Source organism: Larimichthys crocea, chromosome XIII (genome assembly GCF_000972845.2).
Source record: "Larimichthys crocea isolate SSNF chromosome XIII, L_crocea_2.0, whole genome shotgun sequence".
In the NCBI taxonomy this organism is placed as follows: Eukaryota; Metazoa; Chordata; class Actinopteri; family Sciaenidae; genus Larimichthys; species Larimichthys crocea.
In genome coordinates this window covers 13051764-13071108 of record NC_040023.1, presented here as the reverse complement: position 1 = coordinate 13071108, position 19345 = coordinate 13051764, and the positions used below count along the sequence as shown (strand labels likewise).

The window sequence follows — 19345 nt, the reverse complement described above, 5'->3', positions numbered from 1 at the left end:
GATGCCAATTTGATGTTCCAGTCTCTGTAAAAGAATTTGATGGTCAATGGTGTCAAATGCAGCACTAAGATCTAACAGGACAAGTACAGAGATGAGTCCTTTGTCTGATGCCATTAGGAGGTCATTTGTAACTTTGACTAATGCGGTCTCTGTGCTATGATGCACTCTAAATCCTGACTGGAAATCCTCAAATAGACTATTGTTATGGAGAAAGTCACACAGCTGATTAGCTACAGCTTTCTCAAGTATCTTAGACGGAAAGGGAAGGTTTGATATTGGTCTGCAATTGGCTAAAACCTCTGGATCAAGAGTAGGCTTTCAAGAAGAGGTTTAATTACAGCTACCTTAAAGGACTGTGGTACATATCCTAATAATAAACACAGATTAGTTATACGAGACAGGTTGACGGCATAGATGAAGAAATCATTGAAGTTATTGATAAAGGTTGATGGGAGAAAAGCAGCCTGGGGTTGTTCTTGTTTTCTTCTATTAATGAAGAGTAATAGACTGCTGTGGTATTACAGAGAGCCTTCCTGTATGTTAAAACATCATGCCAGATTAAACAAGATTCTTCCAATTTAGTAGCATGGGTTCAGATTTTTGTGCCTCATGCTTTATATCTCAAGCCTCCTTTGTTTAATTATCTTAACAAGTTGGTTTATTTACACTCTGACAGAAGCCAGTTGAATCTAACAGGGAGATAAACCATACTAAGACTATCATTATGGCTGTCCACATGAATATTGTAGTCACCTACAATAATTACTTTATCTGGTTTAAGGGTCAAGCTTAATGTCCCCCATCACTCTGCTTTACAGGTGTTGGCCAATAACGGTATTTGTCATGACCTTAGATCTGTATCTTAGATTGTAACACACTTTCTACCACAAAAATGAACATATTTCTTCTAGTAGTTTAATAGCACATGCACTAGAGGTAACCATTTACTGTATACTGCCTTTTAGTTATAGAACTGAACTGAACTTTGATTTCTCACTAAAATAAGTGGTGGTTGGTGATCAGATACATGCTGGATTAGACAACACAAACTACTGTTAATTTATCATCTATCATGTTTCTCTATGTTGTGACAGTCGGGCCTGGTTCCAGGACAACATGACTTTGGTGCATCTGAAATTAGTGGGGGTGCGCTATAGCTACAGTGCAGCATCCTGATTGTGATCCCCGATGAACAGATTATGCTACAACCCCATTTCCAAAGAACGTTGGCCCGCTGTGTAAAATGTAAATAGAAACCAAACGTGATTATGTGTAAAACATTGAAACTCATATTTAACTGAAAATAACACAAAGACAACTTATCGAATGTTGAAACTAAAATTTAATTTGATTTGATGCCAGCAACACTTTGTAAAATTGGGACAGAGGCAATAAAAGACTGGGAAAGTTGTGAAATGCTAAAAGAAACGAGCTGGTGGGAATAGCACACAATGAATGAGGTTAACTGCCAATAGGCTAGTGACATGACTAGGTATAAATGGAGCAGTGAGACAGTCTGTGTCTTTAGTACAGATGAGGAGGGCTTCACCACTCTGTGAAAGCTGGAAAACTGTGCTGGAAAGTAGTTGAGGAATGTCTCAATGTAAAATTGCGAATAATCTGTGGATTTCATTGTCACAGATCACCGCTTGATCCAGACATGACAGAAGTTAAAACTCTACCATGAAAAGAGAAAATCGTATAAACACTAGATCCACAAACACTGCCACCTTCTGTGAGCCAAAGCTTATTTAAGATGCACTGAGGCAAAGTGGAAAACTTGTGGAAAGTCAAAACCTGAAGTTCTGCTTTGAAGTTATGTATGCCATGTCACGGTCTAAAGAGGAGAGTGACCATCCAATTTGTTATTAGCACACAGTTAAAAAGCCATCATCTGTGATTGTATAGGGTGCATTAATTCTAAATGATAGATACAGGTTTTCATGCTCATTTCAGCAAGACAATGGCAAACTACAATCTGTATGTATTTCAAATGTCAAGAGTCAATGAATCTAGGTGCTAAAGTGGCCTGCCTGTAGTCAGACCTGTCACCTATTGAAAATGTTTGGTACATTATATAACATAAAATACGACAAAGGAGACTCAAACTGTTGAGCAGCTGAAATCCTACATCAAGCAAGAATAGGAAAACATTCCGTGTTACAGCAGTCCTTAGTTCACAGACACTTACAGAGTGTGGTTCAAACAGAGTGGTAAACAGACTCTGTCCTAACAATTTCAAACATGTTGCTGGCATTCCAAAAATCATACTTCTCAGTTTCAACATTTGACAAGTTGTCTTGGCTATTCTCAATAACATATGGTGTTTCAGTGTTTTGCACAGCATCACATTTTGTTTCTATTTACATTTACACAGTGAGACAACTTTTTGGAGACAGGTTTGTAGAACACACTCAAAATTTCTTTGGAATTTTTTCTAGTTTCATAATGATCCTTACTCCCTAAAGTAAAGCAGCATTACGTGACAATGTGCAAATACTGTTTGCACATTTTTGGGTGAACAAAACATGCAAGAGGATGTCATGTCACTAATTATAACAGAAGGCATTTATTCTTTGCTGGATGGCCATTTAAAAAAAATGGGGGAAAAATTAAGAGTATACCCACACCAGGCACCAATACACCACTGCATTAGATCTCTACTGGCATTAAATCATTGCAGTAGCTCTTTATTGTAGGCAGGGGCTTGACCAAGCAAAGCTCTAATGAAGATCTCATGATTCCAAGAAAGTTGAACTGGATTCTGAATTGAATGGATTGCCAGTGTAAAGACATCAGGACTAGTGTTACATTGACTTGTTTAAAGGTTTGGCAGCAGCATTTTGGTTTTTTTGTAAGTGGTTTAGAGATGTCTTGCTAATCGGTTGGGACAAAAATAAATGCATGTACAACATCTCTATCTCAACTATGCACATGATGGGTCTCAGCTGGGTTCTGAGCTGGTAAACAGATGCAAACAATTCACCTGTTGGTCAAGACTTAAAGCCAAAGAGGATAAAGAGCCAAGACTTTCCATATAGTTCAAGCAATTTAGTTAAACAGACAGTTTTAAAACATTATGAAGTTTAAATGAAATGTATAATTGAATATAGTCTGTATAACAATTTATCACTTTTAAAATTAATTATTATATGTCAGAGCAACCATGCACAACGCAAACAGCATCAGTCCCAGGACAAAACCATGAAAAAGACAAGAGTAATTATGAACTGTTCCGAAAAGGTACATTCTCACAGATATGAGGAGAACCAGCCTAAAGCTGATATAGAGATACCTACTCACTGCCTGAGCCTTTCAACCAAAATACTGTGAGGACTGAGGTCTAGTAATACCAGAGACAGATCAATCTCCTGTATCACCTGTATGCACATCCAAACTGCAAGCTCCACGATTCTTAACAAGGTCACTTACACACAATGCACCAGAAGTCACTGATTGGCATAGCTTCTGGGTCAATTAGCCAGAAAGTCAGTAACCTGTACAGAGGCTCCATCTCAGATATGGAAATTACCAAAGAGTCAAGACATCTTAACCTCCTGGAAACAGGTAACAGACATAAGGTCATTGCAGATCAAGGGTTTCTTGTCAAAGACCTCAGTGAGAGTACCAGCCAAAATTCTAGACACACCTTCTCATTCAATGCTTTTCTTTATGTTCATAATTTTCTACATTGTCGAATACATCAAAACTATGAAAGTAGCTTTTGCTTTGATAACAATCATACTCATTTCATACTCAATTCACATTTTCTAATCAGCTTCATTAGGTGTGAAGGAAATAATAATAAATTACTAAATACGAATATGTGTCCAAACTTTTGTTTTGTACTGTAAATGTAAAACTTGTAATCCCAATATTCTTGGGACCAAGTGGACAGTCCAGTAAAGAAAACAATTACATACACTCAAGAGTTTGATCAACACAGAAAGGGCAATCAGCTGCATAAAAAAATATCATCTATTGGACTATGGCATGCTCTTTTTACTATGTGGTTTAGTTAACCAGCTATGGGCTGTTTGTATTTTAAATAAACAAAATAGGATAATCAGATGTCTGTCTTCTAAAGCTATATTAGTAAATTAATCAGATTATGATATATTTTTTTTTTGTCTTACTGAAACCTGGCTATGTTAGCTTAAATGAATCCACTTCCCCCAGTACTCACATTCCTCGAAGTAGGGGCTGAGGAGGTATAGCTGGAGCCACATTCAATTCAAGACTATTATTTAAAGACTTAACGTATGCCTCTTAAAGATCATTATGTTTTGTCTATCAGTTTTTAGTGAATTAGTGAATTCAGTGAATTAAAATTTTAAATTCTTTGCTGTCAATTTTGTGAACAAAGCAGTTGCTAAATCATCAAAATTTAACCCTAAAATCCATTTTCGAAATGTAACCTTGAGATTACATTGACAGGTTTCTCAATAATGTAAACTTTAGCTTTTACACTAACAGAGCATTTTAAGCTCTTTGAGTGCATATTTCTGGCCAAAATGCAAATTTGAAATGGTAGTGAACTTCCCTGACCATTTTTTTGTACTAAACAAAAACAGGTACATGGGCTTACACCTGTTTAGATTTTTGAAAATTCTATTTAAATCTGTTTAATTCTATTTAAAGGAAAGTGCCCCACTGAGATTGAAAAACAAATTCCATGGGAATCACAAATGATTCAATTCAAATGTCCACTTGAGTTGTAGAAGTGCTCCAACTCTGAGTCTCCTAAAACTGCCTATGGGGGAAATAATACAAAAAACTTTTACTTCCAGAAGTGCACAAAATAGCTCCTCCCACTTGTCAACACTATTCAACATATCAGTTGATATCTGTGTGCTAGTTTATTGGGAGGGTAACAGGTCACCATGAAGATTTCCAAGTCTGAAATTTCCTTTTTAAGTTTTGCTTTGACATTTTCTCACACAATACAGGTTGAAATGAGATGTAAATACATTTACTTCTACTATTTATCGATATCAGTGACAGGTATGTCATCAACCATTTAGGGCTAATTGTGGTTGAACCATTAGAGTCTGGTTTACACCAGGCACTTTTGATGTACATGGAGATTGTCTCTAATTCTCCTTGGCCAAGTGTCAATAAATATTACAGCATAAGACATCAGAGGCTCCTGAACACTTTCTTGAACTCCTGACCTCACCATTGGCCTTTGATTTCAGCAATTTCTCCACAACACATTTAACTTATTAAATCATGAACTAATGAATTATTAGTTTTCAACATACAGTACATACATACATTTAAGTATAATTGCACTGCCTTGGAGAGGGTTAGTACTAGTATAACTCCTCAGCTCAGTTAAATTACTTTAATGTTATCGGTCATCCACCAAGCAAGTGTTCTTGGTGTCTTAAAGCCTTTATTTGGTGAATTACAAACTGAAACATTCATTCAAGACTTGTTAATAGAATGGTTTCCATTGCCATGACCTTTAGATTTACCATACAGGGATGGAAAAACCTGCAACAAGGAACCATTTAAGTTACCAATTCAAGACAGATTTTAAACGAACTTGAGACAAGTAAATGGTAAATGGACAGTGCTTACTACTATATATTGTAAAAAAAACTTTCTAGAGGAAAACTTCATTTTTTACTTAAAAGCCGATCTTCTGATTAGTGGATGACCCACCATACTTCCTGAGCCACAGCTGTGCTGTAAAGTTTTAAAGCTTTCTAGCCTAGAACTTTGCTTCAGACACCTTCTGGTGACATTATAGCTGAACCTAAACTAGACCCCAAATGCCTTGCCTGCATGAGAGCAGTTCTTTTTTTCTTTTGATCATGCAACATCACCTGAAGCACACTCAGCTACTACTTCATCCTCCGAAAAACTATCAATCCATTTACCTCATCTTGAAAATGGACTTTGTCTCACTATTATAAGACAATTATTCAGATGAAATCAGGACAACCACATCAACCCATGCCAGCAAACCAAGCAACAAAAGCTAAAAACTTAGTCTCCACAACTAGATCCACAGGTATTTCCAGTTAATCTCTTTTCAAAATTATGGTAGATTCAATGGTAGCTATTCTGTGAGGCCATGAATTGTTTTGCAAGTCCATCCTTGTATTAAGATAACTCCACAGTTGCAGACATAATCAACAAGGTTGACGTCCCATCCATCATGCCATTCAGATGATTGTGGCTATTGCATGTTCTCCGCAAAGCTCATGGTCCCAGACATTCTAATGCCACCTCTTACTCTCTTTCCCGTTTCTCATTTAAGAAGTTCACAGAATTGGCTTCTCTTGCTTGTCCTTCAGAATTGGAGCTGCCAGCCCAGCTTCCAACAACGGAATCCCCAAGCACTTGATACAGTCATAGACCATTGGTCCTCCCAAGCATATTATCACTACATTTATTCAGATCTCAGATCCACTCATTTTAGCTTCCAGTAACTGGAGGCTTTCAGAGGGTCACATTTCTGATATACCCTCCTAACGCACTCCTCAACTTTCACCCTCGTATTCTGCCTAATCTTTCAATTTAACTAAAATAATGATTACAACAATGAGTACAAAAATACATGTCTAAAACTGGAATGGTTGGTTGTTAAATGGCAAAGACACACTTTGAAAAACAAGCATCACCTTACATACATTTTGTGTCTCTGTGTGAAGAACTGACTTTTGACTGACTGCATAGCAGCCTTTCTGGTCTGCTGCAAGAGCCACAAGCCACACTAAGTAGCAATGAAAAACAAAACAAAAAAGCAAAAAGCCAACTGGACTTGCTTGAGTGTAAAGAGTAAAATGGAGACTAGCCAAGACTTAAAAAGTCCTAGTACAAACATACAAAGGAGACAGTAAAGAGATAAAAGAAAAAAAAATCAGGTTTGAGCACAGCTCTTTATTACTCAGGCCTTTAGTTGAGCAGGCTGTGACAAGGACTCTAATAGATTACTGGTACCTTGACTATTGATAGTTTTCCCATATGTCATTTATGTCATTATTGTCTTGGGTGTATGGATATAATGAACAATCAACTAGGCCAAGTCATACTCACAAGTCCACTACTTACAGTAGCATACTTACACACTCACTTTGAACTTCAATGAGATTCAGTATATTAAGAAAACAGTGAGTTCTATGTTTTAGTCACTCCTCCTCACTCCCAGGTTTGGATGAACAGAATGTCATGATGTTCTTTTTGCATCCTTTTTCTCTTCAGTTTGAGCAATAGGAACTTGACTAGGTCTTGACAAGCTCCTGTTGCATGCTAAGCTGATGCAGTCACTTCCTAAGCAGACAGGAACCCAGCACCAAGTCCTGCTGAACCATGAGTTCTTTTTATTATTTGGATGTCTAGTAGACATTTAACTTCTCAGACAGGATAGCTGCACTTTAAATAGGCAATTCTTGTTACAACTACAACTACAAGTACAACTGTTTCTGCAAGTGGGACCAAACCCAAACACTGATCATGGATATGTAATATCAGAAAGACAGCAGCATTACAAAGCCATTCAGACAGTTAATAAGATTTAAATAATTATTTGTGCTAATAAAATGGTTCTTTCATGATTTTAGTTAAATTATTGTGTTTTTAGTCTGTGTGTCTGAGTAAATTTACAGCATAAGCATTAGAGATGGGGACTAAATGAGGAATTCCTGTACTTCATCTATTCTCCTCCCATCATGGCCTACTTTTCCTCCACAAGCTCATTGTTGCTTTTCCCTAATTCCCTCTTCCTCATTCCCTCTACCAATCCAGATGTTTTCTCTTTTTACACACTCTCTACATGAACTCATTCTCTCTCCCCCATCACTTTACTGCCTCTCGAACATGCATTTTCTCAGTATTTAAATCATAAAGCTCCCTGGTAAAGCAAACTGGTATGGTTTGAGCAAACTTACATGAACAGTACAGTGGTGCTAATCCTTAAGAATGTCAGGATTTGATGACATTTGTGTTGACAAAATTTCTTCACCTACAATACAAAACAAACCACCTCAGTTATAAATGAGCCTGCAATCTACAATAACATTTAACACTATAGATAACATATATGAAACAGTAGAGATCTTCACAGATCCAATATTTTGGACCCCATTTGAATCTGGACAAGTTAACCAAACCTGCCATGAATAAACTGAGAAAAGAGAGAGAGAATCTGTTGGAAATAAAAGACAAGTGTTGTGAAAACCCCAGTGACTGTGAGTTTTTGACTATGGTCTTCATCTATGCTCATCAAGCTAATCTTAGAAGAAACATGGACCCAAAGTGTTACAACTTCCAACATCTGCCACAGTGTGTAGTATGCTACTTCGAATCCTTAATTTCATTTGTTGTACTGCAGTCAGTTTTATGGTCTCTATGGTGTATAGTATCCATGGAACAAATTACATTATTTATAAAAATGAAAAATGAATAAACAAAAGCCCCCAAAAGGTCATGGTGTGAAATTATTAAATTTCAATTCTATTCAATTATTATTAATTATTCAATTATTACTATATTTACGTTCAGTCGCAATATTTTATGCATTGCCATTGATCCTCTAACAGCAGCATACAGCATGGAAACATTATGATATGGTACAATAGCATGTATAATGTTTATTTACAATGGCTTGTTGTGACCACAGCAGGGCCATAATAGGTTCACTGTAACTCCCCAACAGCCCACTTTCTACTGATTGGGCAACTTCACAGGACCATGGCGAGGGACTGCACCCAGTGCTTGTGAAACTTTTTACCCTTTTATGACAGTTTTAGTAACTTAGCTTGGAAAATAGTGTTGTAGGACACTGAATTTGTTAATTTACTGTTTATCAGAACACACAAGCTGAGAATTAGGTTGTTTCTGGGAACCAGTACTCACTGATTACATTACAAAAACACAACTTTTATCATTTTATTTACTGACATGGATCAGACACTGTATCATATTTTATGGAGAAAATATGTTCTGGTCTTCTCTCTGATGTCCTCCAGCTGCTCACCTTCAGTCTCCTGATGGACAGGTGGCTTTACTTGTTGTTACTGGTTAAGCATTTAGCCATCTAGCTATCCGATTAGCTGACTCATTCTGGACTGGGAGCTCAGAGCTGAGACAGTGTTGGTCTTTAACTTTTCTTTAGTACAGGAACTATGATGGTCAGGAGCGCCAATGACTGAAACTCCCAGTCCGTTAGTAGTTAGCATAGATGAATTAATGGCTAAAGTAGCTAACTGCTTGTTAACATTAACAAAGAGTACAGGTATGTATGTATGTCCATTAGTAAATGTTGTAAATCACCAACAGTTGAGGCAGAGAAGCCAGAGGAATATAATATATGCACCTTTACTTCACTACTGAAAAGTATTTCATTTGAGACATACAAAAACTTGAAGAGTAGTCCTGAGCAAATTGGTTGAATAACTAGACTGAGCTAGTAGGTGGATGGGCACGTGCCTGTACTTATACCAATCAAATAATTTGTTCTTGCCACAGCTCATTAAGTAGAAGAAAACCTTGCTAATAGTATTAGAGTATTATTTTTGTGACCTTGGATAGTAAATAAACAATCTGACATGTAGTTTGTTTATGATTGTTTTGTTTGTGCATATTCTGTGATAGTACCAACCAGTTAAGAATCATTTTCCTAACCCACTATTTAGGAGATAGGAGTGGTAGTAATAAAGTACTGTAGTAAATTTTAGCATTATCTAGAACCAGTAAGATAAGAAAATACATTTTCGTCAGTCAGAATGGTGTATTATACCTGGACAGATCTAGCTTGACAACAGATAGAAGCACTTTTCTCCTTTCTCTTAAATTTGTGACCACCATAATATAATATAAAATGAATTTGATCACCCTAAATGCTTCAATCCATTGACTTGTAAAGCCTTTGACAACTCCTATGCATCCATCCCTTCGGTCTAAAATCCATCCATCCATCTTTTGAGTCTACTGTCTATCATGCATCATGCATGGATGTGATTAGTACAGCCTAATGTATCACTTCATCAATCCATACCCCCATTCATCTGTTGTTTTTTTCTCCTATTTCTCCTCCTACATTTACTACTAACCTCTTTTCTCAATTCAATGTTATATTATGGCTGCATTCTCCCTTTTTTGTGAAACAAAGTTTCCACTCTGTTAATGTCTTCCATCTTAGGGGAAGCTGGGCAGGTTAAGGAATCCCTTGTTTATACATATTTTCCTCTAGGTTTATATGTACCAATAGGGATGGCATTGGTTTGCAGAATAAGCCTACACTCCTACAGGTGTCTCTGTTCTTTAAAAGGAACTCTTACTAAATTCTGTTATCCATTTTTCTTCTCCAGATCCTTCAGCCCTCTGTCACTCACCTTTCTACAATATTTTCTCTCTCCCTTATTCTGTCCCCTCAGTAGTTTACCCCTTCCTTATCCATCCCACCCTTAGTCTTCTCCTCCCATTTCATCTTGTACCTATATTTTTATACTGGCACAGCAGCAGGTTCTTGAATGTCTTTTTGAATGTTGCATTGCAAAGTGCATAACAAGCTGGGTTAATTGTAGAGTTGACATAACACAGCCAGTAGCCAATTGCCCAGACAGTGTCAGGAACACAGGACTGGCAGAAGGTTGAGATCAACACCATGACGTTATATGGTGTCCATGTGATGATGAAAGCCAGCAGGATGGCAAAGATAGTCTTGGTCACCTTTAAAGAATGAAAAGAAAAGACAGAGAAATATTGAAGAAAGATCAAGACAAAGGGAAATCAGAACACTTGTAATCCTTTCTACTCTCTAGGCAGCAATTAAATTTTCAAGATGATGATGGAACCAGTTACCATGTGGGGTAGATCAGTCTGTTGGTTGGTGTAGGTCCAGTTTTCTTAATGTAAACACCAAGAAAATAAATTGAATTTGATTTCAGGACTGGTAACCGCACCTGCTCTACCTTGTTAGTTAGTAGGTCAAATCAAAGGATCAGCAGTTCGATCCCCGGCTCCCCAGTCTGCCTGTCTGAAAGTGTCCTTGGGCAAGATACGGAACCCCAAACTGCTCCCGAAGGTGAGTTGACACCTTGCATACCATCTGTGCATGAATCTGTGTGAATGGGTGAATGAGATATGTAGTGTAAAAGAACTTTGAGTGGCTGGAAGACTAGAGAGGTGTTGTATAAGTACAGTCCATTTACCATTTAGCCATCAATAAATTATTATCGATGGGAAGGGTTTTGAAGTGGTAGATGACTTCAAATTTAATAGATGCCAAATTGTCATGGAATGGAACACAGATCTTAGAGCTATCTATAAGGAGTGTAGTAAATAACTATAATTTGACATCTTAATCAAGAAATAATAATGCTTTATTATTTTAGTTTTTTTTCATGGATTCATGGATATTCACTTTGTATTCTAATCTCACCATGCAGCAAGAGATCAGGCTGTATCTTAAATTAGAGGAAATTGTTTGCAATAGATACAATTATTATAGCAGGTTTTGCTAACTAATATCAGACATGTTTATTATTGATAATCAGACTTAGAAGCTGGTATTTTTAAGCCTACTTCTTTCACTGACCTGTCCCTTCTCTGCTGTAAATCAGAAATCCTAGATCAGTAAAATCAATCAATCATTTCCCTCTCTGTGGCTTCTCTGGTTGCCATACTCCCAAATCAAGCAGCAATGGCAACTTAAAAAGTAAAAAAGTTAAACCACCATAAAGTCAGAATGCAGTGGTGAGCTGTGTAAGTTCAGAGAACAGCAGGGTTTCAGATTGTGAAGCGCTTAGTTTGTTAGGCTTGTAAGCATTGTAGTAATGTGGTCCAGAGGCATAAACTTAAGCCATCTATTTTTGCTTCCAAAATAGAAAGATATTTTTTTTGTTTACAGCATAATTGAACATAGTTCATATTATTGATGTCTTTAGTGTAATAAGTAATAAAGTATTAAGTATTAAGAAAAATAAATTGAATGAGAAGGATTCTCAGAACCAAACCAATAGGGTTTAAGAACTACGCTCTGTCATTTTAAAGCTCAGAGGAACATTTCTAAATGCCATCTGTTGTTCTGAACAATAATTAAGTGACTGCAACACAAAAGCAACTGAACTTTAACAGCTGCTGCATATACAGTATTATTATTATTATTATTATTAATATTATTATTATATATCTATATATTCATACTTCCCATCATTCCATCTCTACACCAGAAACATACAATGCCATGAGAAAACAATTTTAGCTTTGTTTTGTTAAATTTCTGTTTTGATAAATTATTGCTATGTTCTGTGTCTGGATGATCTCAATGATGATGTAAACTGCATCATGGTACGGTAAAAATGTTAGATTTAATCAACGGAATCATAATAATTAAAAAAAAAACAAAAACGCTTTTGTGTCCTTCCACTACCAATAAAATGTATATCCATTTCATATAATGTATATCCATCTGTTATCACTCTGTATCTTGTTTATCTATATATGCCTGTGCAGTGTCAGATTAACATACTTTCTTCTCTCTGGCAGCCATCTGTCTTTTCCTCTTCACTTGGCTTCTAGCAATGCTTGCAAATTTTCTTGCCACAGTCCTTGGACGGCTGATTGGGATTGAATGTCTCTCGGCTCCCTCTACAGGAGGGACAATCTCTATAGCTGTGATGCATTCGTCCCCAGTCTGCTTTGTTACAATCTTTATCTTGGACCACTTCGAAGTTGAGTTGATCTTTGGTTCAGCAGGATTGGCTGTTGCTGTGGAAACTGGCTTGGGATTTGTTGCAGCCTGTAACACACGGAAGATAGATTTTTAGGAACTTTTATAACCAGTGACCTTTTTCAGGGTCGATGAAGTTGGACACGTTAGAAACTATATTTAATGAAAACAGTCATTGCTTACCACAACAACAGTGCTGGAATGCTGGTCCAGAAAGAGTACTAAAGCATCTAGATTTACAGTTTTTCAATTGATTGAGCACATTTTCTAAAATAGTTTTGTTCCCCATTCACAGTGAGTACTGTGTGTGACAGTAATGTAAAAAAAAAGAACATAAAAAAACTTCAGTGCATAGTATTTGAGTTTGAACACTAACCCCATAATCCTGAGATAAGATAAAATAAAGTGGCTCAGGAGGTAGTTCACTAATCAGATGATCAGCGATTTGATCCCTGGCTCCTTCAATCTGCATGTCAAAGTGTCCTTGACCAAGATACTGAACCCCAAATTGCTCCTGAAGGCTGAGCCATCAGCGTGTGAATGTGTATGAATGGTAAGCTCCTAAAACTGATAAGCAGTTGGCACCTTGCATGGCTATGTGAATGGGTGAATGAAATATGTAGTGTAAGCGCTTTGAGTGGTCAGAAGAATAGAAAAGGTGTTATAGAAGTACAGTCCATTTGCATTAAGCAAAAATGAAATATTTTGTAGGTATTACACAATGAATACCAGCTTCTGTGCATATGCATTGTGTATAATTTATCCAAAGGAAGTTGTCAAATATTGTTTTTGATGATATTAGTGTGTTCACCTGCAAATAACAATCAATATGTTTTTGTTAACCCAGAAAGAGTCTTTTATATCAACAGATGCCACAGGTCCTCTTCCATGGAGTCCACCATGCTTAACCATCATGTTTCTACAGTAGGCCAGAACAGTAGGTCTAAACATTGCCTCTAGATAGGATGTTTAAGATGAGGATGCAATCAACTGCACTGCTAGATGCCACTAAATCCCACACACTGGTACTTTAAACCTCAAAGAAAATATATTTCTAAATATGTATTGGAAATACATGGAATGGCAAAAAAATATATAATAATACATACCTCAGATATCACCTCCTTGTTGGTGTTGCCCTTTGGTTCTGTGGGGGGAATAAAAGCTGTGGACGAATCGTTGGAGCTCTCTTTTTCCTAGATAGATAGATAGATAGATGGATTGATAGATTGATAGATTCACACTAACTATGACTTTTAAGATTAGCAACAGCTACAGCACAGCAGCTATCACACTACTGAACAAAGTCTGGTGGCCATATGTAAGCAGGGATGTTGTACGAGTCAGTACCTGTGTGAGTCCTGGACTGGGCTGTGTTAGAGGCTGTGGCTGAACTGGTTTTGGTGCTTCCACTCTGCCATTCTTTACAGCTTCCAGTGCTGTGGTAGTTGAGTCTAGACTGAGTTTGGGTGCAGAGTGGGGACTGGCCTGAGGACTAGTTTCATTGTTATTGTTCTGCTTTAACAGGTGACTCTTAATCAAACTGGGAGTTCTGAAAAAAATAAAAAAATAAAAAAATAAATTCACATACATATAATGTTACTATACACTATTTTAAATGTGCCGATCAACACATTATGCAATAGACATCAGATTAATGTGTAGTTCATTGTGCACCAAATTGTGTATATAATTGATTGATGTTTATAGCCTGGGTGACTTACACCAACACAATGACATCCAAGGGTTATAGTTTGTTTCAAAAAACATTAGCAGATGGAACAAAGGACAATCTGTATCTGTTAGTGCTACATTTAGGGAGACTGAACCGCAGCCCAGATGGAAGCATCTGCAAGTGGGCATGTGAAGGATCTTAAAAATAAAACAATAATGCTTTATGGTGGCTCTCACTTCAGACAGGGGCTGAAGGTCATAAAGGGGAGCACCAGTAATGTGCAGTAGTGCTTAAACAGTGTGTTCCTATTTTCAAAGTCATCATGGACTGGGCCTTAATCCTGCCTCCTACTAAGAAGACTAGAGAGTCATCAGCATACTTAAGAACAGGGACGTCACTAGGTTTAAGAAACTGGGGTGGCTTAGCCCACAGAGGAGAAAAGTTATTGCGCGCTATGCGCGCGCCGAAAAATTTTTCAGAGCACCAATTAAAGCTTTGTCAATCAATTGATTAATCTAAGACGATGACGCCTCCATACACAAATATACAAATTGTCGATACACGCAATACTTCACCTGAGATGAAAGATAAGAATGTATATGTGAAGTGCAGATTGTTGCTGGGGGAAAACGTTTATCCACGTCTGTTACCAGTAACGAGTTATTTCTACAACAGAGTAATTACGTTACTAACGCAGGTACTTTTTTGGAGGAGTAACTAGTAACTATGGCTAAAGAAAATGGAAAAAAAATCCCAATATACATTATTCGACCCGCCCCAGCCCGCCCCGCCAATAAAGTGGACTACATGCATTTGCCATACATTGTGTAATACGAGCGCACTTGATTTAATACACTAGATTATTGTTTTGTTTTCTCGAGATCTCGAAATAATTATCTCTTTATCACAGGAAAACGGAGGAAATTATCTCGTTATCACGGGAAAACGGGTGGAATACAATGTATGTATGTATGGCCTTTTAGGGCTTCCGTAATATTCCTCACTTGCAATTTGTGAAGCATGTTACAGGTTACGTTACTTGACACCTGCTAAAGAAATTAGTGAGTGCATACGATTTCAGCACCACTCCACACATAATCATGTTCTTTAATGGGTTTAAATACTTACAGTATTTTACAGGAGGGTGCTTTGAACAGCTGTACTATTCACACTTTTTTTTATTTGTCGTTTCAATGTAATTTTAATCTATAAAATCAAATTGATAATTTTATTACCAAGCTTGTCTCACATATAATAAAGAACAGAGAAGTATAATATGGTCTAGTTCCATTGATAGTCTTACTTTATTCCCTTCTTCTCTTTCTTCTCTGGTTTGTGTTTGGAAACCCTGCTCCTGGAGGCCAAGGAGATGTGGATGTAAAGGACTGTCATAATAATGACAGGAAGATAGAATGCTGCTATAGCTGTCCCAAATGTGACTGCAGGGTTAGAAAGGAACTGTAGAAAGAAAGAAAGAAAGAAAGAAAGAAAGAAAGAAAGAAAGAAAGAAAGAAAGAAAGAAAGAAAGAAAGAATACATACCATGCAGTTTATACAGTAAATAGTTGCCAGTTTACTGTACACTTGTCTAATGTGAGCCAATACAAAGCTGACCAAAGTTAGTCACAGAGTTTCACAAGGCTGTACTTGGGCCAATTCTATTCATCACATATACATTCCTTTTAGGAAACATCATTATGAATCACCCATTCATTTTCATTGTTATGCCCATGATAGACAAATATATTTGTCTATCAATCCAGATGGAAACCAGTCAGTTAGCTAAACTTCAAGCATGCTTTTAAGACATAAAAACTTTGATCACTTGAAATGTTCTGGTATTAAACTTAGACAAAACTGAAGTTCTTTTAATTAGCCCCAAAAACCTGTAAAACGTGTACTGACAGGAATCAGGATCAGAGATCACATTTCTCCTATTTTGGCTTCTTTGCATTGGCTAGCCGTAAAAATCCAAAGTAGAATTTAAAATCCTTCTTAAAGTTCTTCTAGAACGACGTTCCTCTTTGATGGAACTTGTAGTTAGGGCTAGCTTAGGTGAGCCATTCCTTACTTAGGCTGCATTCAGATAGGATCAGGTACTGTGTATTGCCTCAGTGTTGTGCAACGGTGTGGTGGGGGTAGCGGGATGGGGCGCTGCTGCTGTGTGTGTCTGTTTTGCTGAATGTAACCACTGTGAAACTATCAGGAAATATTTTTTTATTTCTCTGATAAACCGGCGCTCCAGTGCGGATCCTGTCTGAATATAGCCTAGACTCCTGGGTGACTCCCATGATGCACTGAGCTCTCTTTATCGCTGCCTCTCCATCTGTATACATTCATGTCGCATCAATGCATGTTACTAACTTAGCTTCTTCCCCAAAGTTATTCTGCTTTTTCATCCTGCAGATTCTCATGAAGATCAAAGATCAGTGATTGGTCGAGCTTGGTGCCTTGGTCTAATGCCCACGATTGTAATTATTACTACTATAATTCATATATCCATTACATTTTATAGATATTTAAGTTACCTCTTATTAGTTTTATTGGTACTCTTAATCTGTGTGCATTGGTCTGCTATATAAATAAAATGAATTGTACCTGAATATAACACTCTCCAGGTGGCACTGTTCGCTGTCCAACGATGAACTGCCAGAACAAAATAGCTGGAGCCCACAAGATGAATGACATGATCCATGCTGCTGCGATCATTAATCCTGCCATCTTAGTTGTCCTTCTTGCTGGATATGTTAGGGGTTTAGTCACGCAGAAATAGCGATCAAAGCTAATGATCAATAAATTCATCACTGAGGCATTTGAGACAACATAATCTAAAGCTAGCCACAAGTCACAGACTACTGGCCCCAGTGGCCAGTAGCCAACAATTATGTAGACTGTGTACAAATTCATGCTGAAAACACCAATGATCAAGTCAGCGCATGCTAATGAAAATAAGAAATAGTTATTGACAGTTTGTAGGTGGCGGTTTACTTTGATGGACAGCATGACTAAAATATTTCCTGTGACAGTCACAAAGCTCAGAGATCCTGTAACCAAGGCAATAAAAAACATTTCCAGAGCTTTATATGGACTTCCTGTCCCCTCTCCATCATCCACAGGAGAGCAGGATGTTGAATCATTTGTGGCCATGTTGCATGAAATGTTGGCGAACAGGTCAGCTGATTGGTTGACCGATGACCCTGAAGAAAGAAATAGAGAGATAAGGGGATAGGCAGAGACAAATATTGCGCTCATAATAACATGTCCACAGTAGCTGATGCCCTGTAATGGTCTCTGACTTCTTCTAGGGTAGGAGGCAAGAAGTTAAAATAAACAAGGGAATAAAAGGCTTACTGATGATACCACAGTAGTTGGATCCTTCAGATTTACATCAAAATGAAAATTAAAGAGATGAGAAAATGGAGAATTAAAAACTATTTGAGATTATCAGGAAACTACTTAGAAGGTAAAAAGTTTATTTTTTTGGAACTAAATTCTCTGCTAACCTCAAGTAAAAAAGCAATGTTAAAACAAAATTCTAAAGATGCTGAAGCTCAAATAATCTGGAGTTTGAGTTTAATATAGAGTCTGGTTTGGTAACCTAATTACTGCTTAAAAGAATGATGCAAAGCCTGGGAGCTAATTCAAGCAGTCAGCATATATCAACATATACTGTATTTAACAATGCTAGTGTAACTCAGTGCTCTGCTCACTCTTTTTCTGCCGTGCCTGCTACCAAATGGTGAATGGACTGTACTTATATAGCACCTTTCTAGTCTTCCAACCACTCAAAGTGCTTTTATACTACATACTGTAGTACAGACTGTTCTCCCTCCCTTCCTCTTCACCCTCTTCACCTCAGACTTCAACTATTGCACTGAATCCTGCCACCTTCAGAAGTTCTCTGATGATTCAGCAATAGTTGGTTGTATTGAAAAGAGTGATGATAGTGAATACAGGACTGTTGGGGGCAACTTTGTCACTTGGACTGAGCTGAACCATCTGCAGCTCAATGTGACAAAGATGAAGGAACTAATAGTGGATCTGAGAAGGGCGAAAACACCAGTGACCCCCGTTTCCATCCAGGAGGTCCCTGTGGATATTGTTGAGGAGTACCTGGGGGTGTACTTGAATAAAAAATTGGACTGGACTAGAAATACAGAGGCTGTCTACAAAAAGGACCAAAGCCTTTTTCCTAAGGAGGTTGAGGTCCTTTAACATCTGCCGAACAATGCTGAGGATGTTTTACAAGTCTGTTGTGGCCAGTGTGATCTTCTTCGCAGTCACATGCTGGGGCAGTGGGCTGAAGATCGCAGACACCAACAGATTAAAACTGATCAGGAGAGCTGGTGATGTCGTGGGGGAGGAGCTGGACACTGACGACTGTGGCAGAGAGGAGGACGCTGTCCAGGCTTCAGTCCATATTGGACAATGTTTCACACCCACTCAACGACACGCTGGCTCCGCAGAGACAGCACTTTGAGGCAGTTATCCACGCCTTTGTAACCACTCGGCTTGACTATTGCAATGCACTTTATTTGGGGGTTAGTGGGTCCTCGATTAGTCGTCTTCAGCTGGTCCAAAATGCTGCTGCACGTCTTTTAACTGGCACAAGCAAATAGGAGCACATTTCACCGATTTATCTTCACTCCACTGGCTGCCTGTCCATTTTAGGATTCATTTTAAAGTTCTTTTATTTGCTTTTAAGGCCTTGAATGGCCTTGCCCCACCCTACCTCTCTGGGCTGCTGCACCCCTACAGTAGTAGCAACTTAAAAGTTCCCGTTCAAGCTGAACGCCAGCTGAATGGCAGCCGTCTTCCAGCTGAGTTCCAGCCGGTTCCCTGCAAAGTCCCGGGAAAGGAGAGACCCCCCTCCTTCTCCCGGGCGTGTCTATTTTTTACTGTAACTCCACCCATTCGTGTAATTACAGGGTATGACCAGGAGATGGCGCTTCTCTCACAGAACTTATTTACAGTTGTTCTACCTGG

The 19345-nt window shown here is 38.0% G+C and overlaps 1 protein-coding gene across 1 annotated transcript in view; it reads right to left on the bottom strand.

The window, feature by feature from the left end:
* Window positions 1-8938: 8938 nt before the first annotated feature.
* LOC104937647 (muscarinic acetylcholine receptor M4) overlaps window positions 8939-19345 on the bottom strand; it is a 57396-nt gene continuing 46989 nt past the window's right edge. The window contains exons 2-7 of the mRNA XM_010753924.3: window positions 16958-17556; window positions 15664-15818; window positions 14036-14237; window positions 13795-13881; window positions 12485-12754; window positions 8939-10683 (exon numbers count right to left, since the gene is read on the bottom strand). Coding sequence (XP_010752226.1) covers window positions 10438-10683; window positions 12485-12754; window positions 13795-13881; window positions 14036-14237; window positions 15664-15818; window positions 16958-17556 — 1559 coding nt within the window. The 3' untranslated portion in view covers window positions 8939-10437. The remainder of the gene's footprint in view (window positions 10684-12484; window positions 12755-13794; window positions 13882-14035; window positions 14238-15663; window positions 15819-16957; window positions 17557-19345) is intronic.